Raw genomic sequence first — 12,676 nt, 5'->3', positions numbered from 1 at the left:
TTTCAGTATGTATATGATAAAAGTAGGGTTTAATTTGTAAATATTAGATGGAGTAAACTGCAAATAAAATAAAAGGCGGGTGTTAAATGCAAATTTTTGTAAAAAAAAACTCCTCCCAAGAATAAAAAAAAACCATCACCACACACACATAGAACGAGATAATTCATAATAAAATCACATAGTAATTACAAAGGGAACAAACAAATTAAAAAGAAAATAAAAGAAATCTTTTGCATATCACCACCAAAATTTCTCTTTATTTATATATATATATATATATTTGTATCTCATCTTTAGATATATATTCAAAAGAAACCTTCTCCTTTCGACTTATAAAGAATATCAAAACATGCAACCAAAAAAGAAAAGGAGAGAAGAATGAGATATTAGTACATTAACTGCAGGTTCTTTCTGCAAATATACCTGAAAGAGAAGAAGTCAATTATAGATACGTAAAAAGGAGAAGGTCAACTGCAACAATGTTCAAATCTAGACAGTGACATGCAAAAGATTTTAAAAAAAAAAAAGAAGCTAAAATGAAATTAAACTAAAGCATAACAATGAAGTAAAGAAAGACACCCAAGTTGGGAAATTTAATACTTGAGCTTGCAGATCGATCAGGATCCCAGATACATGTGAACTCCAATAGCTATGAGGAAGATGGCAATGACAGCAAAGAAGATTACTGCATGCAATAGTATGGATATGGCACTAGTCTGGAAGTTGCCAAACTCCACAAGCCTACACTTCCCTGGGATTTGGAATAGTAATCCAGGAGAAAGAAGGATAAAGAGAACCACTGATATGAACACTGGAGCCCAATCTGACATCCTTGACAACTTCTTCTTCTTCTTCTTCTTCTTCTTCTTCTTCTTCTTCTTGGTGCTTTCTTTCTCTCTAACTCTTCCTCAACTCTTCTATCTATAGAAGTAGAACTATCTGCAGCTCTAGGTGTTACTTAGAGGAGAGGAGAGGAGAGGAGAGGATGCTCTGCAGTCCTGAATGCAGGAATGTTGTCTTGCAGTTGGGTACTTGGCGATTCATGATTAGCTGCCATGCCAGTTAAAGATTCTTCTGGATTTTACCTTCCATGGGTCAGGGTTGTAGAAAGAAGAAGGGGAACATTGGAAGTGATATTTAGGTAGCATAGATGTGATTATGAGATGGAAAGAGAAATTATTAACGTGGAAAAGTTGTCACATCGTTCTGTTTGTAAATGGTTGGCAGAAAGATTCAGGCAATTCCTCTGAAAGGATAAAAAGTGTCATTATCAATTACTTATTGAAATTGGAAGGATTATTCCAACTAAAATAATAGTTTTTATTTTTTGGTCTTTTAATAACAATTTGGGAGAGGTGAGATCCAAAAGCCAGTCTTCATTTCCATGTCTCTTGCATTAAGCATTCACAGTCACAACCTTTTATTTCCTTATCCTACTCCTCTCCTATTGTCCTCTAAACAGAAGAGGACACAAGGAGAGAAAGTTGAGAGAGATGGTTGGTAGGAGTTGGGTCCATTGTCAATTGAGCAGTGATTGATTTCCTAATATGTTACTCTTTTTTTTCTTTTTCTTTTTGGTGTAATAGCATCATGGGTCACATCTATCATCCACCACATGATTAAAGATGAGTCATGAAGTCATTATATGATATGACCTCTCCATTACATGCATGGATGAACAGTGGTTGATGATGTTGCTACTTTTAATTGTTATGACTTTCTACCTTCCAATGTTCCCATGCTTAAATTATTATTGTCTTTTAAATTTGGTTAGATTCTATAGATTACGAAGCTAGTTCTCTCTAATTGTTAGACACTTGTGAGCTATTATTCTATATACATCTTGCACTTTGCGAGTTTTTATTACAATAAGATTCATAGCAGAGGTTTCAAAACTCTCACCTTTTGTCATCGATAATGGATTACTGTCTCGATTATATTAGATCCTTTGATTGAAAATGAAATTTTTATACCAGAATTGGTGGTAATGATAGGAGATGGATACAGGACTTCAATAATCTGATAGATGGAGAGCTAACTTTAAACTCATTACCTAGTCATATAATATTGTTTGAGGTTGCTTAATTTGTGGATGACAACCTCCTTTCCTTTTCCTCTTTTCCTCTTTTCCTCTTTGCATTGTGCAATTGTTCCTTTTCTTTTTCCTTTTGTCCTTTATTCTAGGAAGGAATCAAACATGGGTCAATTGATTTTTATTTTGTTTTTAAATTTTACAATGTCATTCATTAATTGTTTCACTTTGCAGGACTACCAAACTGTTTTTATTGTTTTGGAAATCTATAGTCTGTAGATAGTAAAGAAGGAATTCATACATACAATCATAATAATCCAATGCATGCATATTAATGTTGCTTTACTCATGTAGTATGGGAAGGTATTTCTACAGCTAGCATAATCCAACAAAGATAGACAATTAGGTATTACCAACAGCATGACATTGATGGTTTCATGATAACATTTGTGCTGATGTTGTTTTCTTCTTTACACTTCCACTAGTAATGATAATGGAAAGGTTTGCAATGTGTGGTTGGCCAAAATATTAATCTCTATACAGAATTAGGATGATCTACCTTAAGGGTCACCTTTTATTATGAGCAATGGACCTTTACAACTGCAAGAGATGTTTTAAACCATTAGAAAGAAAAAGAATCCTCCAGATCTAATATGGAACTGTAACACACTTCCATCTCTTCCTGTCTTGTAATCTTGTAAGAGGATTGTTAACAAGTTGGTTGTTGTTTTGTTTTTTTTTTTATAAAACAAGTTGATTACTGTTAGGTATAAACTTTTGTTGTATTCTGACAATATATTTTAAGAGGCATGGTATCAGACAAACAGTTGTAATCTGCCATTAATTGCACATGCAGAGTTAAGAGTGATGAACAGATATTTTAGGGGAAAGCAGTGGATGATAGAATTCAACAGTCCACAGCTTGATTCTTTGGATTATTATTGTATTTTTTTTTTCCTTCTTTGTGAGAATGTTGATTCATTGGGGGTAATTCTGCCTGATATTATGAATTAATGACTTATGTTACTATTTAAACCTTAAATTCCATCTTTATTTCAACTTGAGGTCGCTCTAAGAAATATAACAGGAATCTTGTATTCCCTTCAACTCGTCGAATGTTGGAAGAGGAAAGAATCTACTGGCAAAAATAGCTCGACTTTAGAAATAAAATCACTGGACTGCTAGCATACTACTTTTGGAGGTTTCTTTTTCCTGGACCACCATATGCCAGGGGCTTTCACATGCTGGAGATTTATGACTCTAGCTTCAGCTAATAAGACACAGTTTGGTGAGCCATCTCAATTGCCTCGTAGATTCTTATCCAAGGCCCTGTATCATTTCATCATGCCAATTGAGTCGCTGGATTACAACTCCATAGTCTAAAACCTAATTGATAGGGTAACATGTTGACGATCCCAGCAGTACGATTTATAGGCCTGCACTGTTAGAACAGTTGCAATGCTGTAGACATATCCTGTCAAGTGGTACAAGAGTTGCATCCCTTGAAAATTTTGAAATAGGAAGCAGATTGCTTTACCAAAACATCAAATGCCAATCAATGCAAACAAAACCCATAGACTGCAGATATCTGGTTAAGAGGTTATAACTCTACAGTCTAGTTGACATCAAAGAGCTTGTGCAGTCGAGTGAAATCGATCCACAGGCTTGATGTCTCCTTTCTGCCGAAATCAATTCAAGATTTACTGAAATCAATCACTTGGAATAAAGCAGAGCATTACACCTCCACAAAACATCGAGAGGATATATATTAGAAACAATCTGGGTTCCAACTCCCACGGGTCTCTAACAGAGGATTTACTGTGCTTTAGCAACCATTCCGGTCAACCAATACAGATATAGGACAACCAAAAAACGAAATAGCAACCATCAATCCATTATGAATCCCGACAGAGAAATAGTCCATCAACTGCCGTTATGATCATTACCTTCAAGCTGGCTTGACAGGCTCCTCAAGCATAATTAAGACGGAATATGTCGTTCAGCACGTAAAAGCTTCCCTGAGGTGTTGGCATCAAATGGAACATCTATGGCAAAACAATAAAAATGACTCATTTAGCAGTCATCATCATGTAAGTTCACAGATGACAAAAGAAAATACATCAATACATACCAAAAGCAATATGTTGTGTGTGTGTGTGTATTATATAAAGCAGCACAGTAACAAATTGTACTCCTTCATTTTCAACATGAGTACAAAGAAAGAGAACAGAAAAACGAGAATTGAAAGAGTAAAACCATCATTAGTCACTAACCGGTCGAGAGATAAAAATGTAACAATATTAAAGCCTTGTTGCCTCAAATGTTGATTTATCGATTGTTTAACAAGTGTATAGACATTGGTGGAAGTTATTGGAGGTCATGGTTCAATTAATACAAGGGAAACTTTTCTACAATCACAAAAGGCAAGGATCATATACATTAGCCAATGGCATACAGAAATGAAATAGGACAAAGAAAATCATGGCGCCGATTGTAATGGAAAGAAAGGAAAAAGGGAAGTGAAGAATAATTCTCTTTTGCTGAAAAATCAACCAAGAATTTTAACTCAAAATCAAACAGTTATAGACAAGAAAACAGACTATAATGGGTAAATATTACTAGCAAAGATAGGCCTCTCCTAGGGGGTGTTTGGTTAGGGAGAATGCTACTCAATAAATATTATGGGAGAAGTACAATTATGAGGGCGAAGGTTGTTGGAGAAATAGTTTGATATATTTTTCATATCCACTCTTCCAAATTAGAATAAATTGTAGACTAATACCTGAAAGTCCATTCTCTCCAAGCCTCTCCTAGGGGGTGTTTGGTTAGGGAGAATGCTACTCCATAAATATTATGGGAGAAGTACAATTATGAGAGCGAAGGTGGTTGGAGAAATAGTTTGATCTATTTTTCATATCCACTCTTCCAAATTAGAATAAATTGTAGACTAATACCTGAAAGTCCATTCTGTCCAAGCAAACACACACACACACACCCACCCCTACCTATTTTCAACTACAGGCAAAATGATAGCTTGAAGGAAGTACTACCATCATATAAACTAGTACTAAGATAAAAATCTTTAGTCATTAGTCAACAAGAAAAATCATAGATATCAAACAACAGAGGCATGTCCTATATCCCGGAGGAATCAAAAGAAAAAGATTTCAGAGGTCCATAATCCTTCAACATCCATCTCAAATTATCATTCTCTTCTGTCTAGGATAACAACAGTATGACTGCTGTAACATCTAAGAGTGATACTACTAAGTAAAGAAATCGATAGCAAGTATGTCAGGTGCACTTTAATTTGGATAACTTGTCTGTGATTTATGTACTGAGGCTTTGGTTAACTGCAGCGAAAGCAAAAATAATCCCTAAAGCAAACATGTAAAAATGTAAGTATTCATTCAGGCAAAGAAAACAAATATTACTAAAAAAAGGAAAATTGTGGTGAACGCAGTAGCAGAGGATGATATCAGCAAAAGAGAAGTTTCTGCATTTCATTGAAGATAAAGACTTGGTAGGTTGGAAGAAGTTGCAGATGATAAAGATAAACTTCAATATTGAGGAATAAAAGATGATTGAGGAAAAAAGAAAAGGAATTAAAACTGTGCAGAACACATGTACAGTCAAATAAAAAAGTGTGGAGTTGGGAGAATCAGTTAACAAACATATACTGACTTCATGTACTAGGCAAGGAACACCAGGGCACAAGGAAATATTGAGGAATAAAAGACGATTGAGGAAAAAAGAAAAGGAAATGAAACTGTGCAAAACAACACATGTAAAGTCAAATAAAAAAGTGCAGAGTTGGGAGAATCAAAGTAAACATACACACATATACTGACTTCATGTACTAGGCAAGGATCACCAGGGCACAAGGAAATATACACATATACTGATATTCAACAGAGAGCTAAGAAGAGAAAGACTAAGAGTGTTTGGTTATTGGGAAGTGAAAAAAAAAGTGACAACTCTCTGAGAGTCAAACAATTTATGATGTTAGGACGAAGAAAGTGGAGTGACAAGCAAGTTTTTCAATTTTCCTAAAATCACATAATTTCCTTCATTTTCACTCATTCCACCTCCCCTTCTAAAGGGAAAAATTACAAGCACTTCATCTTTTTATATATTGCATGCATCATTAATTACTATAATTACCCACTTTGACCAAACACTTATAATTTTTATCAAACACTAATAAGTCATAATTAGTTCTTATTAGAAGCGACTTTACTAGAAATTTGTACTATTTTTTCCCCTACTTTTTATCAACCAAATATCCTACTTGAGAGGGAGAACAATACATTTGGTGCCTAGAAAGGCTATGTAGCAATCACCATGTTGCTACACAGTCTCATTAGTTGTCACTCAAACTTTCCTAAAAATAATTTTGAGACAACATGAGGTTGAGATATTGCAGTTAACATCAGCCTATGAAGCACGGACACAGACACGACATGAACAAGGCAATACGACAAATCTTAAAAAAAAAGATACAAACACAACTAGGATACGCCAATAAATAAATAAATAAATAATATATATATATATATATACATATAAAATCAACCTATAATTAAAAATACATAAATTGCACTATATCATGGCCATCACTAACTTACAGTATTTAAATCAAATAAAACAAAAATATAAATTTTAAATTGGTGTCACTGCTCACTGCTGTATAAATTATTAAAAAAAGAACCCACCTACCTACTAATCAAAATAAAAACCCACCAACCCACTCCTCCTCTTTCCTCAACTCAACCAGAGAGAGACCTCGGTGGGAGTAAGAAGCATCGACATTGGGAGAGGAGCTTGTCGTCAAGGGAGGAGCTCGTCGTCGAGAAAGGAGAAGCTTGTTGGGAGCGTCGTTGAGGGAGGAGGAGATTTGAGCTAGGTTGCAATTTGGAATCTTTTTTTTGTTTTTAGGGTTTGCGTTTTGTGAGCGTGTCCATTTTTTAATTATCAAATACTTGGCGGCGTGTCGACGAAGTGTTCGTGTCCCCAGCGTGTCAAACACAACAATGGCACCCATTTTGCCATGTCCATGCTTTGGAGACATCACAGCTCTCACAATGTCCTATCTAGGTAGGTGACTAGACTTGACATAAAGCCACTCAAATATTAACCATTTCAAGTGGTTGTCACTACATGTTTGGACAAACAAATAATGTAAATGTAGATGCAAGGTTGTCAACTATTATTAGTATTAAAGAATTTACATATTAAGATTCAGAATGCAATGAGAGTAAAGCTTGCTCCTAGCATCCAAGAGGTCATGAGCTCATGTTTTAGAAACAGTCCCCTCACGGATGAGGGTTAGCCTGCATAAATTTTCCCTTAGTAGACCCTATGTGGATGGGAGCATCATGAACACACCCAATTTTTCAAATTTTAGAATGGCAAATAGATTAATTTTCACATGGTTGAGGAAATGAACAAATTTTAGATTATATACATCAGCTTATTGGCATACAAGCATAAAAAGGGTGTTTCAATGCATGAGGCTTCCGACTGTGCAAGGTATAGAGGGGAGAGACATACAAAACTGCTCTTATTTCTAACGAAATTGTTTACAAGACTTGGACCGATGTCCCCTTTGGATCTAAGGTGCAAACCTAAACATCTAAATAGCAAAGTAATAGCTGCTTAAGAAATTAATCAAATAATTAGCAATAGATTCTACAATTTTGCTTCAAGCGGTCAAGGCAACTGAAAACTACTAAAATTTAGGGCAAGACCAACACAAAATTTGAGCTGCATATCTAGAGGACCTATTATCTCCTATGAAGCACGGACACCTCTCCTAGTGGGAGGTGTCCGTGTCGGACATGGACACGCGTGGGACACGTGTCCGACACGAGTCTGAAGTATCCTTAATTAAAAAAACATAAAAAAAAGTATTGGACACGGCGGGACATGGGAGGGACACGACGGGGACATGGGGGGGGACACGGCGGGACTGATATCAATGTTAATAGGTCAAGTTTGGGTCCTTTTTATTAATCCAAATCCAAACTCAAAATTAATTTCCCCAAACCCCCACCCCTTGGAGGAAATCTCTCACTCTATCAACCCTAAATCCTCACCTCGACGAGCGAGCGGTTGCAATAAACTTTTTCTTTAGATGTATCAATAATTATACACATTTTATTTATTTATTTATTTCGCCGTGTCGGTGTCCTATTTTTTCAAAATTTGCCGTGTCACCGTATCCGTATTGTGCCATATCCATGTCCCGTGTCTGTGTCCGTGCTTCATTGATTATCTCATATTTCATTAAAAATGTCGCTTCAAAATTTTGAGATTTATGTTCTCCATATATAGATATCCTATATTAGCTATAACATCAGATTCACCCACCCTTTTATGAATTATGACAATAGGTGAAACCAAATTTTGCATTTTATCACAACTAAGTGTGACTTCGAGTTCCTTACATTGATGTGGACCACCTAGGAATGCTAATTTAGGTAGTGAGCATCGAGTTTCTGTCCATGACTTTCATTAACATAAATAAGAAATGCAAATAGAATTTTCTTTTCCTAGGAACTTCAAAGTTTTTGTCATTTTCTTAGCTAATGTTCTATTTTTTCCTCTACAGATCTGATTCCTCACCAACATATTTTGTTCATTAAATATGTGTATATCACTAGTCCAAATCTCAGACCCAACAGGCTTATTTTGGTGAACAAAGGCTAGGACACATTAGGAAATGTGTCGCACATTCTCACTAGTCATGGAGAACCAAAACACATGACAGTTAATGATCTTATTAAGGCATCAAATTATAGGCCCATTTCAAAATTGTTATCTCATATCCTTCCTATCTTCTCATGAGTAGGATGTAGTGTTTTAAACTAGGAAGGAGCCATCATAGGAAAGGTGTGTCCTCAAGTCCTCCTAACAGACTATATAGGTTACACGTCACAGGATTCAACTGCTAGTGAAAATGGATAGGTGGTAAGTTTCGTATCCCAAAACACACTATTACTTGTGTACAACCTTAGTTAATTATGTACATGTCCAGAGCACATTCTAAGTAGATTATATGAGTCAAGTTGAAAGTCCTCTAAAAACAATTCAGCAGGTTTCTCAGAGAGTGGTTGACTGGACTATAGCAGTCAATTGAGACACCCAAAACTCACATAAACAATTTCCAAGTTGAGACAGCCCTTAAACTAGTAACACTATGCATGCAAATTTATTTCAAAGACAAGAGGAGCACCAACATGAAGCAACAAACAGTTCAAACCACAAAAGCAAGCATAAAAAGAAATTTAAGAAAAGGGCAAGATAGGAAATATATAATAGTGCTAAGCCACCAAAAAAAAATCTTACAATCTGCTTTCCATGGAAAAAAATAGATGTGATGTGCATCTAACTTATTTTTCTCCAACTCAATGGCCAAAAGTTCTTCCATACACATTTAAATGGCAACCATACAAGTGTTATATTGTCCCATCATATTTTATGTCACATAAGGCCACAGGGGGCTCTTAACCTATTTTATAGTAGGTAATTGTTTTCACAATTTTTCTTTCCTCAGCATATATAATCACCAAGTCTTTAGCCTCAAATATTTGAGGTCCTTGCCAGATTCTTAGCAAGTTAGGAAGAAAACTTCCAGTCGTTTTACAAAATGCAAATAAAAATACAGACATAATCTGTATTCCGACCTACTTATTTAACACTGTTGAACAATAACTTCAAATTCTCTCATGTCCCTAAACTGCAGTACAGTGAAGGAAAAAAACACCGTTAACAAAAAATATTACCAACTAACAGAACTAGCTAAATTGATAGATAACACAACGTTAACAAACACATCACAGAATTAATTTAATCCAAATATGATATTTGATTATATGTATTTATATTTCGTAGACCCTATTGCATTTTATCCCAATTAGTTCACAAGTAAACTACATAAATAAATCCTGTATTGTGCACGTTCAAGATAGCCTAACGCCCGCCAGCATAGATTGTCAAGGAAAGAATTTACAGTAAAACCATGAAAGCAGACCAAATGGATACTACATCATCCCTTACTTTCCTAGTGAGGGACCAAAACATCAGCTGTAAAGTAAGTCAACGATTCGAAAGAAAGGGTTATTAAACCAAAAAGTAGCAAATAAATTAATGAGTCGATCATACAATAAGTCACAGATTGGAAAGAAAGAAAATACACGAGAGAAAAATTGATTCAAACCACACGATCTTCCTCGAAAAATCACATCTTACAATGGGAAAACCCTAGATCAACCGGTCGATCAACAGCACAAGAAAGTACTCAATCTAGACTTACTTGTCTACCAAAGAAAGGAGCAACAAAAAGAATACTAGATCCACCATCCGATCAAGACGGAGATGAGACGGATCGTCCAAGAAAGTCAAAATATTCCAATCAGATCTTTAATTAGGTCAAAACCCAGATAACTTTAGTAAGAGATAGTTAATTCAACCACACAAAACCCTAGATCGACCAACGGATCAAGAGAGATCAGAAGAGGGAGTGGGATCGGGATCCGACCTGGCTAAACTTGAGGGGGTGGTGCTCCCCGGCGAGCGCGAGCGATCCACTGACGAAGACGAGCATGCCGCCCTGGGGACCGGAGGGCTGGCAATCGACGGTGGAAATGGAATGGAGGCACTGATCGAAGGGGAGTGAGGTCAACTTCCCCACGATCGCCTGCGGACCTTGAAGCTTCTGGCCCTCGAAGGTCAGCATCGATCCGTCCTGGTAGAGACCTGCGAGGCCGGCGCGGTTGGCGTCGAATGTGCGGTAGTAATGCTCGACGAACGCCTTCGCCACCGCGTCCGGATCCATTGCTCAAGGATCGAGTCGATCTATCTGGCGGTAATGGATCGGTGAAGAGGAGGAGAGAGAGGAGAGGAGAGCAGGAGAGAGGGGTATATATTGGAAAGGTAGTATAATACAACGAAGATCTGCGGCAGATGTTTGGGAACGTGGCTGGTGAACGGCGTGCACGCCACTCTATTTAGAATAATTCTGCGGAAATTATATTTGACACCCTAACTTTTCATGAATTTACGGTGCACTTCCTATCTCTCTTTTTTTTTATTAATTTTTTTTTTTTAGGAACTTCGAACAATCCTATAATTTAGCAAATATTAACAGTACAAATAGAGAAATATATTATATCATGTCCAAAGGGTGCAAAAAGATAGAGTATAAAAAATATAGCCCGAATGGTTATACAACCATTATGAACCTAAGTATGTTGATAGTTAGTGACCTAATAGATAATTTAAGTAATATTATAACAGTTTAATAGACAAAAAAGAGAAGACAAATCATAGCTAGTTTGATCGACTTAAGAGATAAGAGAAAAAGGAAAAATATTTTTTTTTTATTCTTTGCTCAAAATAACATATTACATCTCCTTCTATGCTAAATTCTAATCAAGCCAATTACTCAAAATAAATTGAACCAACAAAAAACTCAATAGTTTAATCTATATCGTCTAATCTAACTTCTCTAATCGTTCTTAGAGTTTGATAATTGTTCAAATGCATGATAGTATGATACGATTCGATCCATATTGGCTCCACACGTGATATTGGATTCATTGGGATGAGTCTATTTATCTAGTTGAGTTTGTTAAAAGCAATAAAACCACTTATGCCGAGGCGCATTCGAACGCAGGGACCGCGTTCGAATGAAGGGTGCAAACGCATGCATCATGTTCGCAAAAACAAAGAACGCAAATGGGGTTGTTCGAACGCGGCTATTTGAACGCCTGCACAACATTTGCATTGACAGAGAACGAAAAATCTGCGTTCAAACACATCGCGGCGAAAGTGTGGATTTTATTAGGATTTGTTAGGGTTGTTTGGAGTTGTTTAATTTAGTTGGGAAGTTCTTAGGATAAGTCTCTATACATATGTGGAGGAAACCCTAATAGGGTGATGATATTGGAATTGGTTTTGGCATTTATCTCCTCTTCTACTTGTCTCTAGCTATTGGCGCTCTCTCCCATCTCCCTTCTTCCTCTACCCAAGTCTTTGGTCGACCTCTTCCAACTTCTAACCACCATTTTCTATAATAACTTCTCCCTCTTCATACCAAGAACTAAACCTAGCATCTATCTAGCCATTGATGGGCTATCAAGCTACGATCTAATTGACCTTCGATCGTTGTTTGGTCTATATCTTGAGATCTAACTGTCTGAATTATGTGATCTTAGATTCATTGGAAAGCTCTCTCAAAAAACAACAACATATCCAAAATTCAGGAGGATCCATTGGTTAAATTGTTCGCATATCACTTTGGAATGTGCTTTATCGAGTCCAGAACCGTTGCGAATTAAATTAGGTTGATTCGTAACATAGTCCACTCGAACAAGATGATGAATTGAATGTCCCAACCATTTGAATAAGAGAAAACATATTTGAAAGTGAACATGTTGTGTATTCAAACACAGAGGCTAAACTCCGTGATGATGTATGTATTGCCCCCTTCCATTAGTTGCTAGGTGAACTTAAATGGAGTGACTATACCTCTATTCCTACCACTCCCCTCCCTTTAAAATTAAACTTTGAAATTAAACTTTGTCCTCAAAGTTCAAATATAGAAACCGCAACTTCAATTCATCAAAATTCTCCAACATA

General features: G+C 36.3%; 2 protein-coding genes across 2 annotated transcripts; both read right to left on the bottom strand.

Moving 5' to 3' along the window:
- Positions 1 to 228: 228 nt before the first annotated feature.
- On the bottom strand, positions 229 to 1,124 carry LOC140797231 (uncharacterized). Its single transcript, XM_073150517.1, has one exon. It carries the CDS (start codon positions 828 to 830, stop codon positions 618 to 620), a length of 213 nt encoding a protein of 70 aa, XP_073006618.1. The 5' UTR covers positions 831 to 1,124; the 3' UTR covers positions 229 to 617.
- A 2,625-nt stretch (positions 1,125 to 3,749) lies between these two features.
- Positions 3,750 to 11,051, bottom strand: LOC140798112 (nuclear transport factor 2B-like). The gene is made up of 2 exons (XM_073151851.1): positions 10,575 to 11,051; positions 3,750 to 4,077 (listed from the first exon to the last, which is right to left on the bottom strand). Exons 1-2 carry the CDS (start codon positions 10,869 to 10,871, stop codon positions 4,003 to 4,005), a joined length of 372 nt encoding a protein of 123 aa, XP_073007952.1. The 5' UTR covers positions 10,872 to 11,051; the 3' UTR covers positions 3,750 to 4,002.
- Between the last annotated feature and the right edge of the window lie 1,625 nt (positions 11,052 to 12,676).

Source organism: Typha latifolia, chromosome 11, assembly GCF_019914945.1.
Source record: "Typha latifolia isolate L0001 chromosome 11, TyphaL0001v2, whole genome shotgun sequence".
In the NCBI taxonomy this organism is placed as follows: domain Eukaryota; kingdom Viridiplantae; phylum Streptophyta; class Magnoliopsida; order Poales; family Typhaceae; genus Typha; species Typha latifolia.
This window is presented reverse-complemented; position numbering and strand designations above follow the sequence as displayed.